Below are 16554 nucleotides of genomic sequence, written 5' to 3' on the forward strand. Positions count from 1 at the left end.
TTATTTTGTGTTCCTCAGTGCCTTGGCACTGTTTTCCTCTTTCTCCTTTGTGAAGAAGGTTGCAAGATTTCATGAACTCCTTGCCCTGTCCAGATTGAGTGCTCTTTGATAGAGTCCCTTCTACAGCTCCTTCTCCACCAGCTCCTTGTCAGGGTGGGGAAAGCCAGTCACTGGGCAATTCCAGCCCATCCTGTTTGAATCTGTGTTGGTACTTAATGTTTACATTCCAGGAGATGTTCCCTTTTTCCACCTACAGACTCCTTAGGGGGAGCACACTGGTAGGGGAGCCTGCATTTGTAGTCAGAGACACCTGGGTGTAAGTCGTGACCCAGCACATGAGCTCTGGGGCCCCGGGAGGTGTCACCTGCTCCAAGTCTCCACTTCTTCATCTTGGAAAGGAAATCACACCTCACATCACAGGGCCGGTGTGAGGATCGCTGAGAGTCCACCTATAATGTCAAGCGCTGCTCTGGCTCAGAGCAAGTCCACAATAAATGTCAACTGAAGCCACATGTGGACACAATGAGCCTTGGAAATGTGCCTTTGCTGTAGGAAATCGTGTGTTAAGTATTGCACTGTGTACACCTATTTTATGATTATATATTATGTATGATGTGTTCTAAATGCTAAGCTACTTTGGTACCCACAGGTTCTCTCTAAGATGGAACCCTGCCTGCCTCCACCCAAAATTGGAAAGGCTGGTTTTGCAAAGTATTGAGAATGACTTGTCTGGCTCAAACTGACGTATCTACCTAGTCAGTAGAAGGTCAAGAACAGCAACACAGAAGAGTAATTTGACTTCTGTAGGCTCCCTCAAACTCTCTTGTGCTGACCGTCTTGCCGCTTCCGTTACTACCAGCAGAAGCCTCCTGCCATCACCCACCTGCACCATGGCTGAATTGCAGCCACCAGCAAAAGCCTGGACAAACATCAGCCCCCTTCCAGGACTGATGGGACAGTTGTCTTGTTGGCATAAACGTGGCCACCAGGCATGACCTAAACAAAGCGTAATCTCTAGGGCTTCCCCAAAAGACTAACACTGAGCCAACTGCTATTCTTTTAAGTGATTTAAGGGGTAGGAAAATGAAATCATATAGTTCCTGTTCTCCTGGGGAGATTTTAGAAGGCAAACATTAAACCCTCACCCAAGTAACTGCAAAATAACTTATAAACACCAATGGCTATATTGTAGAGTTAGACGAAATCCCATGAGCATGCAAAGTCTCCTAGAAAGGCTTATTACTAGAAACACACGTGGCAAAGTCCTGTACTTTTGGCCTCTCCTTCTCAGGAACTCCTATCAATTGTACTAAGTCCCACAGAAACATGACCAGCCATTCAACTAAACCCTAAGTTTTCTGCTTCATTTGTCACCAATATCCTATAGACTCCCTAAACCCTTCCCTGTTGGATGTATCTTCTGCTTCACTGGAATATCAACTCAAGTACTTCTAATTTATTTAATTTTTTTAAAGATTTTATTTATTTATTTGTCAGAAAGAGAGACAGAGAGCAAGCACAAGCAGGGTGAGCAGCAGGCAGAGGGAGAAGCAGGTTTCCCGCGGAGCAAGGAGACCGATGCGGGACTCGATCCCAGGACCTCTGGGATCATGACCTGAGCCGAAGGCAGACGCTTAACCAACTGAGCCACCCAGGCGCCCCTACGCAAGTAATTTTTAAACAAGAGACTTAAATACACATCCATCAGAAGAGCTAAAACAAAAAGTACCAACAACAGCAAATGCCAGTGAGGATGAAAAGAAATTCGATCGCTCACACTCTGCCTGTGGGAATGTGAAAGGGTGCAGCTACTCTGGGGAAGAGTATGGCAGCTCCTTACGACACTGAATGTGCGCTTTCCATGTGACACAGTGAATGCACTCGCCATTTCTACCAGAGAAATGCGTTATGCTTATGTAAAAACCTGCACGCAAACGTTGACAGCAGCTTTATATGTAACAGTCCAACACTAGAGAAAAGCCACGTGTTCTCCAGCAGGTGAATGGTTCAGTGTGTTATGTCCACACCATGAAGTATCACACAGCAAAAAGGGGCAAGTACTGGTACACACACTAATTTGGATGGATTGCAAGCTCATTATGCAGAGTGAAAAAAGCCAATCTTGGAACAAAGCCTATAGGACTACATTTATATGGCGTTCTTTTTTTTTTTTTTTAAGATTTTATTTATTTATTTGAGAGAGAGAAGGAGATTGAGAGAGAGCATGAGAGGGGAGAGGGTCAGAGGGAGAAGCAGACTCCCCGCTGAACAGGGAGCCCGATGTGGGATTCAATCCCGGGACTCCAGGATCATGACCTGAGGCGAACGCAGTCGCTTAACCAACTGAGCCACCCAGGCACCCGATATGGCGTTCTTGATATGACAAAATTATAGAGAAAGAAAACAGATTGGTGGTTGCAAGGGTTTGGGGAGGGGCTGGGAGGGAAGGAGGTGGCTCTGGTTATGCATAAAAGGGTAGCATGAGGGATGTTTGTGAAGGAACTGTTCCATACTTGACTGTGGTGGTAAAGTGAATTTATGTAAGCACAGAATTGCATAAAACCTCCTACACATTATGCCCATGCAGATACACCAATGAGCGCTCTGGTAAAATCTGAAAAAGGTCAGTGGATAGTACCAATGTCAATTTCCTGATTCCGGTATTACACTAAGGTCATACGGGATGTTACCACTGGGGAAACTAGGTGGAGAGTATACATTTCTGTATTATTTTTCCAACTTCATATGAATGTATAATGATCTCAAAATGAGTATTGTGAAAGAGGATTTTTAAGTAGAAAACTTTTTCAAGTCCTTGAGAATGTGATAATGTCTTTATTCTCACAAGGACATCTAGCTTGGCCAGGCAAAGACATCTATGTCCACAATTCGTTTCTCTCAGACTAGAGCGTGGAAGGCACCGTTCTACTCTTTCCCAGGGACCTTTATATTCTTTCCAGCCCAAACAGTCTTTGTTTCTAGGAGATGGTTTTATTTATTTGTTCACCAATTTTGACTTTGTTTTCTGTTTATGTTGCAATGGTATCAAAATAATAATAGCATACAGAGCGCAACTCATAATCTGAAACAATGGAGCACACCAAGTGTATCATTAGTGTTTGTAAAACATAATTCGAAAGACAGTGAATTTATTTATGCCTCTTTTGGGCAAGTCATCTTTTTTTTTTAAGATTTATTTATTTTTCAGAGAGAGAGAGAGAGAGAGAAAGAGAGAGAGAGTGCGTGTGCATGAATGGGGGAGGGGCAGAGGGAGAGGGGAGAGAATACCAAGCTAACTCCTCACTGAGTGTGGAGCCCTATGTGGGGCTCGATCCTATGACCCTGAGATCATGACGTGAGCTGGAACCAAGAGTCAGAGGCTTAACCAACTGAGCCACCCAGGCACCCTGGCAAATAATCTTTCAGGGTATGGTATAGAGAGATGTGGAGTTGGTAACATTCCTGTACTTAATAGAAATGAGATCTGAAGCATTTTTTTCCTTTTACGGTAACTGGGAGTGATAACTTATATGCAACCAATATAAAAAAGAAAGAAAAAACTAAGTGCAAGATATTAATGCTGAACAAAACTACAGCTGAGGGATAAGCACTAGCCAAAACGCTAAATTTAGTAGTATAGAAAATCATCTACTTGGTGACCCATGCTAGCATGCCCATAGATGAGAAGAATCCGATCTACACGTTTAGAGCTTGCCATACACAGTTAGAAAGATGACACTCTGCACATCAAAAAGGCTCAGTATTCTTAAGACTGGTTTCATTAAATTCTGAGAGCCTATTAATATTTATGGTGAGACATTTGTGTGAAAAAAGAAAATTCGTTCCACACTATTTAAAGATTAATAACCTTGCTGCTCAACAAAAAATGATAATAAATGTAAAATGAGTCATTGGGGTCATTAATTACCAGGATTGTGTCTGGTAGGACTCCCACTTGAAGGAATAAGAAATATTTGGATTATAAACACAAGTTCTCACTAATGTACTTTGCACTGATGTCATTTCCCCAGAGTTATCAATAAATATTGTAGGATGTAATAATTTATCAAATTAATTGATAGGGGACTCTTTAAATTTTTCATAGATATGTCAGAGAAGAAATAATTGTAGTAAATTAAAAATGAACATAAAAATAGTTCCCAATTATTCTTCCAAAATTAATAAATTTCAATTGGAAAGAATTTTTTACATAATCTTATAACATGTACCGAGTATATACAATAAGCCAGGCACTGCACTTGGCAGGGAAGGATCAGGAATGAGCTTTGGCCTTTGAGACATTTACAGACTAGGAAGGGAGACAACACCTACACCTAAAGAAGACACGGGTCAGTATTCAATGTCTAATGACTTCTACAACACTGCTTCTATGGGAAAACGACTGAAGATAAATATACTTTTGTTACACAAATGGCTTAATACAGGGACAATCGGTACTGGTTTTCAAAATAATCCCAAATGATTAAAAATGGAGATCATCTGCTTTATTACATTCTCAGTGCCAACCTGGCAGGCACAGCGTGGAAGTGGGTTCTTCCTCCAACACAGGCAGAACTCAAAAATCTCCTGGATACACACAAGTCACCAAAGATAGATTTTCTTGGAGATGTGACCTAAACGTGTCTTTGTCATCTGACAGTTTATTGCACTTATTCCTTTGTTCAAATACGTATTTCAGTAAGCATTCACTAAGCACCAGGAGATGCAGATACAGTGAGAGATGAGGCTTGAACCTCAAGCTCGAGGACCTGCACGTGAATAAATAGGAGTGTGTGCTAAATCCTGCAAAAGAGGTCAACCCAGGGTGCCTGGGGAGCCACAGCACGGTGGTCTCAGAGGAAGCGATGCTGGGGGGGGGGGAGGTCCCCGAGAGGAGCAGGTTTTTCTAGGTGAAGAAAAGTGGGGAAGAAGAGCCCAGCAGAGTGAGGTGTGGAGGAAGAGGCCAAAACCTTCCCACAGTGGGTCCAGGAGATCGGAATGGCTGGAGGGAGAAGGCGCTCTGGACAGAGGCAGGAGAAGGCCGGAAAGGGAGCTGAAGGAGCGTCTGGAGAAGGTAGCAGGGGCCAGAGCAGGAAGGATCTTAGTGTCCTAAGTTAGGACGAGTGGGTTTTGGTTCAGATCCTTCACTTAGAGGATCTTAAGGGACTGGTGTCTTCTGATCAGAGGATCACTTTGGCGGCAGCCTCGAGGACACGTTGGAAGGCAATGACATTAAAAATGAGCAAAGATGCTACTGCAAAAGCCCCAGGAATGAATCATCAGGGTCTCAATAAAGGCAGAGGCCATGTATATGGAGCAGAGGGGGCGGATCCAAGGCTTACTTATTAGGAGGCAGACTGGATGGCACGTGGTAACTTACTGAATATAAAGTATTGCCTCTCAGCTTGTTCATCACGTGGGGATGGTTTGAATAATCCCTACTTCCTGCCTTTGATAGCAACAAGTAACCTATGGTGGCCTGCAGGACTCTGTTGTCACAACTCTTACCCTGGGTCAAGCTCACTTACAGGCGTAGAAGGTTGTCAGTGACAGGCAGAGGGTGAAGCCCAGGGAGTGGAACTACTTCCAGAAAGGGGACCCAATTATTTACATATCCATTTTCCCCAGACACTGTCAATAACGTGGAAACTGGGGAGAACCCAAGATCTGGATCCGTGCTTCTGGAAAGAGCCTTTGTTTGAATCATGTAAGGAGTAGGCTCAGCGGGTTTGAAAGATAAAGTCCATTCCGTTTTCTAGGAGAGTTCCAAGTGACTGAGGTGCTCCGTGGAGGAGCTGGCCAGGGATGGGCCACCACAGAGGGCAGGCTTATAGACTAGGGCCTAAGCTCAGGCTGGGGAAGCCGGGGAAAGTGGAGTGGGGCTGCTCCAGGGATCCTGGCAGAAAATGGCTCTCTGTGGGAGGAGCTAGATCAGGCCATTTTGGACACAAGAGTCCAGAAGCAGCTCCGACTGGGATCGAGGGAAGGAGACTGTGAGCACAACGGACACCAGTGAAGCTGCTCGATGAGCCACGCAGGTGTCTTCCGGCCGGCGCTCACGCAAGGGAAACGGGATCCTGGGGTCTGAGATGTCAAGCCAAAAAGTGAAAGTGGAATGGGCAGGAAGCAAGAGGCCAGCAAGAGGCCAGGAGGTTTATCATATCTGCCTGCGAACAACTGACAAGCTCGGGCCGAAAGGTCTGGGATTCTTGGATTTGCCACTTCTAGGCCCTTCAGAGGACCCTGGCATGGCCAGAAAGGGCCTTTTGACATGATTTGGCTCTTGACAGCTTTCCTCTCCTGCCCCACATGCTCCCTGTTAATATTAACTGCAGCAACGCCAAAGACTTCTAGCTCTTGGATCACGTCCTGCTACTTCATGCCTAGCTTACATTGTTCTCTCTGCCCAAGAAACCTGCCTCTACCACATTGCCTGCCTGGAGAACTCTTCTTCAGACCCAAGCTATGATGTCAGCTACTCTGATGTCACCCACTCTGATCCACCTACAGCCTTAGAGCATTACCACCGCACTTCATACACTGCATGACAACGATCAGACACGGCGGTCATTCACCTCATGTTGGCAGACAGTAGGCCTGCACTGCTTGTCCTATAAGTAAATGAAACGATGTATCCTAAGATGGGCCCAGTTCACCTTTCTGTGGCCAGGCTGCTGACAAGAGTGAAGCAGTCCCCTGCTTGCTGTGGGTCTAGAGTCTTAGTGGAACCACCTCACTGAGGCAGAGGACTGTGAACCACAGAAAGTCCCGATCCTTCGGCATTGGAACCAGCCCTGTGGTGACCCCACACCTTCTGTGCATTTCCATGGCACCTCAGCCTGCACTGAAGCCTGGTCCTACAAAGTGAGGGATGTGCCAGGCCAAGAGCCACCCCCAGCAACACCAACCACACATCCTGTTCCAGCATCCAGGGTGCTGGCCCTTCACAGGAGGACCTGAGGAGAGAGAGCGGATGGCTGCCTGGCTCTAGGATGGAGACCCTGAACCTGGGACAAGGTGGGTGGGGGTGTAATGGGCTCCAAGGGATTCAGGAATTGTGGAGTGGATGGGGCACTTTTCTGGGGAGACGGTTCATAGCTTTCGTCAGTTTTGCCAAGAGGCCCATGACTATGAAATATGAAGACCCATCATTGCAGAAATGTGTCCGAGTTCCTCACGGCAGCTTTCCTTAGAGAACCAGCTGCTGACTGCAGATCAGAGAGGCCTTGGTCATGGTCAAGGCAGATCAGGGAAGGGACTCAGGTTCCCCCAGAGTGAGGCATGTACAAGCTCCCACACCACCCTGGGAAAGCCTTTTTGAAGATGAATGTTGTGTGTAATTTAAGGAAGTTCCACGGTCTGTGTTTGGGTCAAGATCAAATGCAGCCAGTCAGAGGGAGTTGGTTTTAGGACCTCTGTGTTGACCTTCCTTAAAACAACAAGTCTTCTGAAAAAAAAAAAAAAAAAAAAAAAAAAGGCAAATCTCCAGGGTCTCATTCCTGATGGAGAGTCATGTTTGACCTCGTTCTATCTGGGCTCAGGAAACACGAATAAACAGACAAATCTGGTGCTATGGCTCTTTTACATTTGACTCCCTCTCCCACCCCCCTTTTTTTTGGCACAGGAGCCTGTGTTTTTAAAAGAAAAAAAAAATGGCTTTCCATATTAAAGAGGCCAGAAGCACAGGCACACAAAGAGAAAGCAAATCTAAAACTGGAGTGGCTTGTACTAAACTCTGGGGAATTCAAAGTCACTTTTCACCCACATCCTGTAAGGGCAGAAAAAGCACAGGAAAAGGTTTCTACTAAAATGTGTGCATGTTTTTGTTTTTTTTTCTTTTTAAAAGAAAAACATGAATCATTCATATCCACCCAGATATCTGAATAGCACAGCTGGACATTTTTTTGTTTGTTTGCTTAGTTCCCACTGTTCTTCCCCTGACTTCTGAAAAGATAATTAAAAAAAAAAATCCTCACAGTGAACCTTTACGTTTCAACTGTTAAGAGCACATACTTTGTACCCAAACAGGTGTGGGCTCTGCCACTGACTTGCTAAGTAATGCTGGGCAGGTTTCTTAACCTCTTTAAGAGCCTAATTATCCCATCAGTTAAAATGGGAACGTGAACAGTAAGGACGTCAAATGGATGCTGAGAAAATTAAATGAAATGTATGTTAAAAAAATCACAGGCTGGCGTGACTCACTAAGCATTAAGAATAGGAGCTGTGAGGGCGCCTGGGTGGCTCAGTCGTTAAGCGTCTGCCTTTTGCTCACATTATGATCCCAGGGTCCTGGGATTGAGCCCTGCATCGGGCTCTTTGCTCAGCGGGGAGTCTGCTTCTCCCTCTGCCTGCTCCTCCCCCCCCCGCTTGTGCTCTCTCTGACACATCTTAAAAAAAAAAAAAAAAAGAATAGGAGCTATGGAGTAACATCTCTATCAATGCCAACAACCCTCCTCAATGACACCTTAGTGCATTCTCCTGCACATCATAACATGTAGAAAGAAAAGACCCATAACTAGTAGGACTGTGTTTCTCAGCAAGGATTTGTTCCCCTTCCCTCTGCATAATGCGGGTCATTTGTCCAGGCCCGCACAAGATCCAGAAAGCCAGTCTGGAAGAGACAGCTCATACTTCCCAGGAACCAGGTGCTGTGAGTCCTATCTGCCCTGGCCAGGCTGGATCCCAATGTCTGCTTGCCTTCACTGTGGCCAACTTAGCTGGAAATCTAGATGGTTCTCCCATGTGCACCTGGGCCACAAAATGCTACTTCTGAGAATTTGCTCATCAAACAATCATCATTCTTCAGAAGCCATCAAGCTCCATTTTCCTCTTTTTCTCCAAGGGAACTTTTACCCACTTTCTGTAAATTCACCATGTCGGAAACATCTCTCCCAGGCTCTGGGTCTTATTATTTGGTTGCTAAGAATGGGAGGCTGGGGGACTCTAACGTCCTCCTTCCTTCTGACAATCTCTGTGGCTAAGTTTGCATATGATGGTCTTTGCTCTAACTGTTGAGACTCATTCCTGATCGCCCAAGATAATTTCAGCAAGTATACCGCTTGCCTCAAGCTTCTGCCTCCACACTGAGTATTCAGGGACCTGCTTATCAATTCTCTAGACTTCTCTCCCCGGGTGGAATCTTACTTGTGTCAAGGTTTGTATATGGCTTTTCTGGCTAATTGGTGCATTACACCTAATTTCTTTTCCCTCCAGGGGAGGATGAAAAGAAAAGAAAAAATCCTTGTTTCACTTTATCAAAGAAAGCAGACTTAAAGCTTTTTTTAGTAAAATCCATGGATACTCCAGACAATTCCCTTACCATCCACCAATTCCTTCGATATCAAGGAAGCATGGATGGGCACCGGGACTGCAAATGACGGGACTCCATGTGTCCGCTCTGGACATTCATTACCCAGGTGACAAGACCACAGATGCCTGTCCAAAGGCAATCATGGCAATGACACGTCCTTACCCGGCAGTCTCTCTGAAGTGTCTTCATGAGCGCGTTGTATGTTTCTGTGTCAAAATATAACCCTTCGTGCATGTCCTGCAGGAAATCTAAGTCCTTAAACGTGGGGCTGGACTTCTCTCTCTCCTTTCGGGAGGCTCTTCGCTTGTAAGTGGAGCCTTTCAGGTCATACGTGAAGTGCATTCTCATGGAGCGCGGTAAGACGTTGTTCATTACCACAATCCTGATATTAATGCCCCCTGACTGCATGCAATACAGTCCATAAAATTTTGGCAAAAGAGTCCTTGGATTCTGGTTTAAATTCTAAAAGGAGAAAAAGGGAAAAAAATGTGTCAATTCTCCTATTTTCACAAAAGAAGACTGTTAAGTGTTTTCATCTATGAAATATGAGAATTAAAATTGGAGTGCGATTCTCTTTATTTATGGCCATTACTAAAATATCGCTGTTTCTGATTTGATTCTTAAGTTGGCTCAATGGAACAGTACCTTAATCATTCTCAACCCACAGCTTTAAAAGTGGCTGAACTGAAAGGACACAAAATCCCAAATGAGATTCAACCAAAAACAGGCAAAGAATTGATTAGTGCCATGTGTGACTAAGATCTAAGGGAGCTAAAAAGGAAATTAACGGCTGGGGTCTAAGCAATGAGCATTTAAAATTTTAACAGCTCCTGAAAAAATTATCTTCTAAAATGCGTAGACCGATTTACAATCACACTTTGTAAGATTATGTATTTCTCGTCACCCTTCATCCATGATGCGTAGCAACCATCTTTAAAATCTCTGTAAGCGTGACTGGTTAAAAAAAAAAAAGGAAACTCTTTTAAAAAAATTGGAATATCGCTGATTAGAGAAATGTAATATGATGTATGTATCTTTAGCCATTTCAAAGACAATTCTGTGTTAATAGTCTTCGCCTGTTTTTCTGTAGGTTTTTGTTATTTTTGGAGTTCTCAATACACTCCGGATATTTGTCATTTTCCTATTCTCTATGGGGTATTCTCTTTCAGTATATTTTTTACTATACAAATAAAAAATACATGCCTATTTTTGTTTCACTTTAAAAGTAGGTGAGACATTAAGAACAGTTTGCTGGAGGGCATTTACATCAGGAAAAATTTCTCTACTATCCCGATTCTTCTCCCAATTCCCAACTTTTAACTACTGTCCCCACTTTCTGTCATTCTAGAAATATTCTATGTGCTTACATTAATTTTGTATCTGGTATTTTTTTTGCTGTACCGATATAGTGCCTTTTGATGTAGTCACATTTACATACTTCTTTCTTGTGCTTTCTTTTTGCTTCCTGTTTAGTGAAGCTTTTTATACCCCAAGGTCCTGAATTTCTTCTCTTCCAAACTTTTCATAGTTTTGGTCATGACATTTGGTTTTTACTCCATATGGAATGATTTTGTGTGTGTGTGAAAGATGTGAAATATGGAATTGTTTGAATTCACTGATCTATTTGTCTAGCACTGTACTAATTCTTTAATATATTAATATCTTTAATATTAGTAAAAGTTTATGGGTTTTGGTATATGTTACAGCAGGCAGGCTCACTGTTTTAATTCTTTATTAAAAATGTTTGTCTAGTCTTACAGCCCCCCTCCCTTCCACTGTTTGTTTTTTTAAATGCTCTTAAAATGATACTTGTTTTCATTTTCTTTTTGTTTGTTTTGTTTTCACTTTCAAATGAACCAGTTCAGGGAAAAATCTTACAGGCATTTTTTTTTTTTTTTAAATTCTTAAACACAGACTTAGTTCACTTTATTTTTCTTGTACAAAGTATGTGGTGGCCACAGTGGGAGCCTGGGTCCTCTGCACAGAGACTCTGGTATGTGGTTCGTTACAAGATGGTCAGCAAATCCCTGATAGGGAGACTCGGTGAAAGCAGTCCGTTTCCAGAGTCGGGGTGAGCTAGCTGTAAGTCTTGGGAATGGCGTCAGAAGTGGCAATGCAGTCCCTGGCTGAGGTGGGGGGGGGGCAGTCGTCTCTACCGAACCCGTCAGTAGCTTCTTGGGCACAGGGGCTGAGGCAAGGCCAGTGCCCCTGGGGTCAGGGGTGAGGCACCCCAGCATAGAGCCACAGTGGCTGGTCACCTTGCATGGGACAGCGTGGGGCTTGCTGTTCTTGTTCCCCAACTAGCCTTGCCACACTGGTAGATGGAAAGCTTGTCTGGAATCATGGCCCCAAGGATGGCAGTGGTGACCTCTTTGGATCACTTAACATCCAGACCACCATGTCCATAGTCATCTCTGATGGCAACAAATACCTTGAACCTGGTCCACTGGCCAGCACGGGTCTGCTTTTGCACCAGCATAGTCTTCAAAACCTCATCCTTGAGGGATGCCCCCAGGAAAAGTCAATGATCTCAGATTCCTTGATGGGCAGGGAGAAGAAACAGATCTCCTCCAGGAACTTGATCTTCATGTCCTTGACCAGGTGGCCCAGCCTGGTGACAGGCATCCACTCCTCATCTTTGGTCCACACAGAAACCACTGTGGTCTCCCATTCCATAGCCCCTGGGACCCCCAGGCCCACCCACAACATCGGTGCCATCTGATGTTTGGTGTTTTCTCGGAGAAGCAGCCTTACTGACATTCTTGATTGGAATTCGACTGGATTTATAACATGATTTGGGAGAACTGAAATCTTTACAATACTCAGTTAGGAATGAAATGTGTCTCATTATGTTGGAAATTTTTTTATGTCCTTCCATAACAATTTGTGGTTTCCTTCATATTGTTCTTAGATATTTGTTTTTTACAGACTCAAGCATTTTAGAGTTCCTATTACAAAAATTCTTTTGGGGTTATTGCTCACACATTATAATACTTACTATAATTTGCTTTCCCTACCAGAGTAATAGTCTGCCTTCATTCATTTGTATCTTTATTCCAATAACGTTCACTGTAAGTTACTGTCCTCATAAGCGGGATCTCATTTCCTCCCTTCTATCCTCCTGCTCCAGGTGATCTACATAATGGAATACAACGGATTGTGTAGATGCGTCTTACATCCTGCACATCTGCTGGACTCTCATTACCTCTAGAAACTGCTATTTAATTTTCTTGAAGTTTTGCTCATTTTTTAAAATTGTATCGTTTACAAGAGAAGAGTGTTGATACTTTTCTATTTTTCATGCTCAAAAAGTTATTACTGCTTTTAGAAATTCTTGCAAATATATATCTTGCAAACAATGATGGAGGGTAATCCTTATCTTTTTCCATTATTTCCAATGAAAGGACTCCTGTTCTTCTCCATGAAGTACTATGTAACTCTTTGGAGACTGATCTTCTCCAAGATTTAACATGTAAATCTTGGAGACTGATAAATGCATAATATGTATGTTAATTTATTTGTTTATGTTAAAACTTCCCTGCCAATTTATTTATTTATTTATTTTTAAATCGGTCTTCTTTTTTTTTGTTTTTTTTTTTTTTTTAAAGATTTTATTTATTTATTTGACAGAGAGAGACACAGCGAGAGCAGGAACACAAGCAGGGGGAGTGGGAGAGGGAGAAGTGGGCCTCCCGCCGAGCAGGGAGCCCGATACGGGAACACGATCCCAGGACCCCGGGATCATGACCTGAGCCGAAGGCAGACGCTCAACGACTGAGCCATCCAGGCGCCCCTTCCCTGACAATTTAAAGAATTTTAAGCAGGAGAAGATGTTGAATTTTGAATGCCTTTGTTTCTACTCAACATTTATTTGGATTACCACATGATGTTCACATTTTTTATTAACTGGATGAATTATACTATTTGTTATACTAGCTTACATGATTGGGGTAAACCACTTGTTCAGCTAAATTTTACCATTTAACTTTAATTTATAATTAGTAGCTGCATATGGCTAATGACTACCCTATTGGACAATGCAGTTCTAGAACAAGAGACTAGTCTACCTAAGCTTAGAACTGTACACGTTTAAGATTTACGCACTTAGCAGGTTAGTAAAGTGCAATGAACATTTGATCCCAATTTCACATTATTTAAAAAATGTATGAATAGAGTACATCAGGAAGGACATACACCGAATATTAGCAATATGTATCTCTGGGCAAAAAATTAGAGCCAGCTACATTTTTCTTGTTTTGTGGATCTTCTGTTTTCTCTAATATAAAATAGACAATATGCTCTAAAAAAAATCTCCTAGTTTTGTTCAGGATCAAACCTTGTAAAATCTGTCCATCCTGTCCACTGAGATTTTTACTTCGATTTTGATCCCTATGTTTATACGTGTGACTAATCTCCAGCAGATTTGGGAATTAAATACTATTTTTACAGCTGTGTTTCACATATAGCTTAGTGCTCAGTGAATGCTAAGCATTCACATTACGACTCTGTACTGGGAGCCAAGAGCCTGGCAAGGCACTGCTTTCTTTATCCTACACCCAGTCGGATCACAACAACCATCTAAGACAGGTATCTTGCAGCTTTTAAAGACTGAGGAGACTGCAGCTCAGAGCTTATATTGCTTACTCGCGGTCACACCGTTTGCTGATGGCTGGGCGGAGATCTGAACCCAGAACTGTGGGAGTCAACTATCCTCTACTAACAGTTCTGCTTGGTAAAATCGAGTCCACAATGGTCGCGGTACGAGCCAAATGCAAAACAACGCTCACCCAAGAGAAAGAAACACGCCACAGGGTGACGGTAAAAAAGCATAGGGGGGAAAAAAAACTTGTGAAAAGTAATTAAATCTCAAGTAGGAGTTTTAATTACAGACGGTTACTTACCATGTAATAGCCTGGCAGCAGCTTCTGAAGGAATTCAGCTTCCTTATGCTGAACGGTTTTGATGATAAATTCATCATCACTGGTCACAAAAAACAAGGATCCACTGGCTCCGGGGTTGGACAGCTCTATTAGAGGTTCACTGCAGATGGAATACTACAAGAATAAATAAATAAACAATTAAAAATACACCACTAGGTATTTCTCCAAAGGATAGTGATTCGAAGGGGCAGCTGCACCCCAATGTGTATAGCAGCAATGTCCACAACAGCCAAACTATGGAAAGAGCCTAGATGTCCACCAACAGATGAATGGATAAAGAAGATGTGGCATATATATACAACGGAATATTACTCAACCACCAAAAAGAAGGAAATCTTGCCGTTGCAACATGGATGTGGATGGAACTAGAGGGGATTATGCTAAGTGAAATAAGTCAAGCAGAGAAAGACAATTATCATATGATTTCACTCATATGTGGAACTTAAGAAACAAAACAGAACACAGGGGAAGGGAAGGAAAAATAAAATAAGCCGAAAACAGAGAGGGAGGCAAACCATAAGAGACTCTTAACTCTAGGAAACAAACTGAGGGTTGCTGGAGGGGGAGAGGGTAACTAGGTGATGGGCATTGAGGAAGGCACGTGATGGAATGAGCACTGGCTATTATATAAGACTGATGAATCACTACATTATACCTCTGAAACTAATAATACACTATATGTTAATTTAATTGAATTTTAAATAAAAAATTTTTTTAAAAATTAAAAAAATATTCATTGTACATGAAATTTCCAAGGAGGAAAATTACAGGATTACACATCTAGATCATTCTGAAACAGGAAAGTTCTCTGCCATGAGCTTTCAAAGGAGGTTCCAAGTATATACAAAGAGGGCCCTTTGAGATTTCTAAAAATTTAATTGATCCATTTATCCTAATAATTCTATGAGAAACAGAAATGCTTTCCACACACCAGCCCCCCACACAGCGTGACATGACAGAGTCATCAATCATCACATCTGTCCAATAAAATAATGCAAATGGTGTTGTGGTCTATGGAGCTCTGTTTCCAGAAAGTGTCCATAACAACTGAAGGTATGACTTGCACTGTGTATTTGTCACGTGAACACCAACACCCATTCTCTTCTATCTACTTACCCAAAAGATGTCATCCATGCATGGTTTCCATAAGGAGATGACTATTAACAGCTGTGGTAGCTCCAGCCCAGATCACTGTCAAAGGCTCCAGACCTGTATGCCTAACTTTTTAATAGATATTTCTATCTGGTTATATCACAAGCACTTCATGTGTACCAACTTCAAAATCAAATTCCTCTCTGGGCTATGGTTAGCCCATATGATGCTTCTGTAGTACCTCCCTAGAAAGAGATGTCTCTTTCTTCCGGCAGATGTAGCTCTGGGTCAGATACAAGGCTGATGAGAAGGGCTGAATTCCAGTCTCTACTCTTTCAGCTTAGCTAGGTATTCTTGGGCAGTGCACACCCTGCACAACCATACATGGTGACTCTAGATCACCTGCCCCCTCCCCCAATCTCTATCTTCTCCCTCTTACTCATTTTGTTCCCAAACCAGAAACTCGGGCATCATCCTTGATGCCTTCCATTTCCTCACCTTTCATATCCAGACTATTGATTGTATCTGCTACCTTCATGCCCTCTCTTTTGCTTATACCCTAAGTTCAGGGGTTTCACATTATGCCTTCATTACTATGGGAGACTCCATCTTGCCTCAACTATCCACTCTTGACTTAATTTTTAAAAAAATTTTTTAAAAGATTTTATTTATTTATTTGAGAGAGAGAATGAGACAGAGAGAGAGCATGAGAGGTGGGAGGGTCAGAGGGAGAAGCAGACTCCCTGCTGAGCAGGGAGCCCGATGCGGGACTCGATCCTGGGACTCCAGGATCACGACCTGAGCCGAAGGAAGTCGCTTAACCAACTGAGCCACCCAGGCGCCCTCTACTCTTGACTTCTCTCATGCATTTTCCACCAGGAAATCGGAGATCTTTCTAAAATGGAAATCTGATCACATCTTCCCATGCCTTCACACCTTTCAGTGTTTCCTACTGTCTGGTTAGAAGGTAACACCCAGATTTCCTACAAATGCTGTCACGGCCATGAGTGGCCCAGCTCTGCTCTCCAGCCTTCTCCTTTATCACTTCCCTCCTTAAAATCTAGCTCTAGTCACTGAGAGCTACTTCCCCTTTTCTCAAATGTGCCACAGACTCTCAACGACTGGGATTCTGCATCTTCCTCTACCCAAACCCACCTCTCTTCTGCCCTCACCAGGCTGGCTACTCCTCATTTGTGTGTTCATTTAACATTA

At 43.0% G+C, this 16554-nt stretch overlaps 1 protein-coding gene across 6 annotated transcripts in view; it reads right to left on the minus strand.

Annotated features, from left to right (window-relative positions):
- The window catches only part of PIP5K1B (phosphatidylinositol-4-phosphate 5-kinase type 1 beta), a 297076-nt gene that overhangs the window by 99979 nt on the left and 180543 nt on the right, over window positions 1-16554 (minus strand). For all 6 annotated transcript variants that reach the window (XM_073878110.1, XM_025891469.2, XM_025891473.2 and 3 more), the window contains 2 exons: window positions 14212-14364; window positions 9473-9772 (listed from right to left, as the gene is read on the minus strand). In XM_073878110.1, the coding sequence (XP_073734211.1) occupies window positions 9473-9772; window positions 14212-14364 (453 nt within the window). The remainder of the gene's footprint in view (window positions 1-9472; window positions 9773-14211; window positions 14365-16554) is intronic.

The sequence above is a fragment of the Callorhinus ursinus genome, unplaced genomic scaffold (assembly GCF_003265705.2).
Source record: "Callorhinus ursinus isolate GAN/ISIS: 27379988/994484 unplaced genomic scaffold, GSC_fseal_2.0 scaffold28, whole genome shotgun sequence".
Lineage (NCBI taxonomy): Eukaryota > Metazoa > Chordata > Mammalia > Carnivora > Otariidae > Callorhinus > Callorhinus ursinus.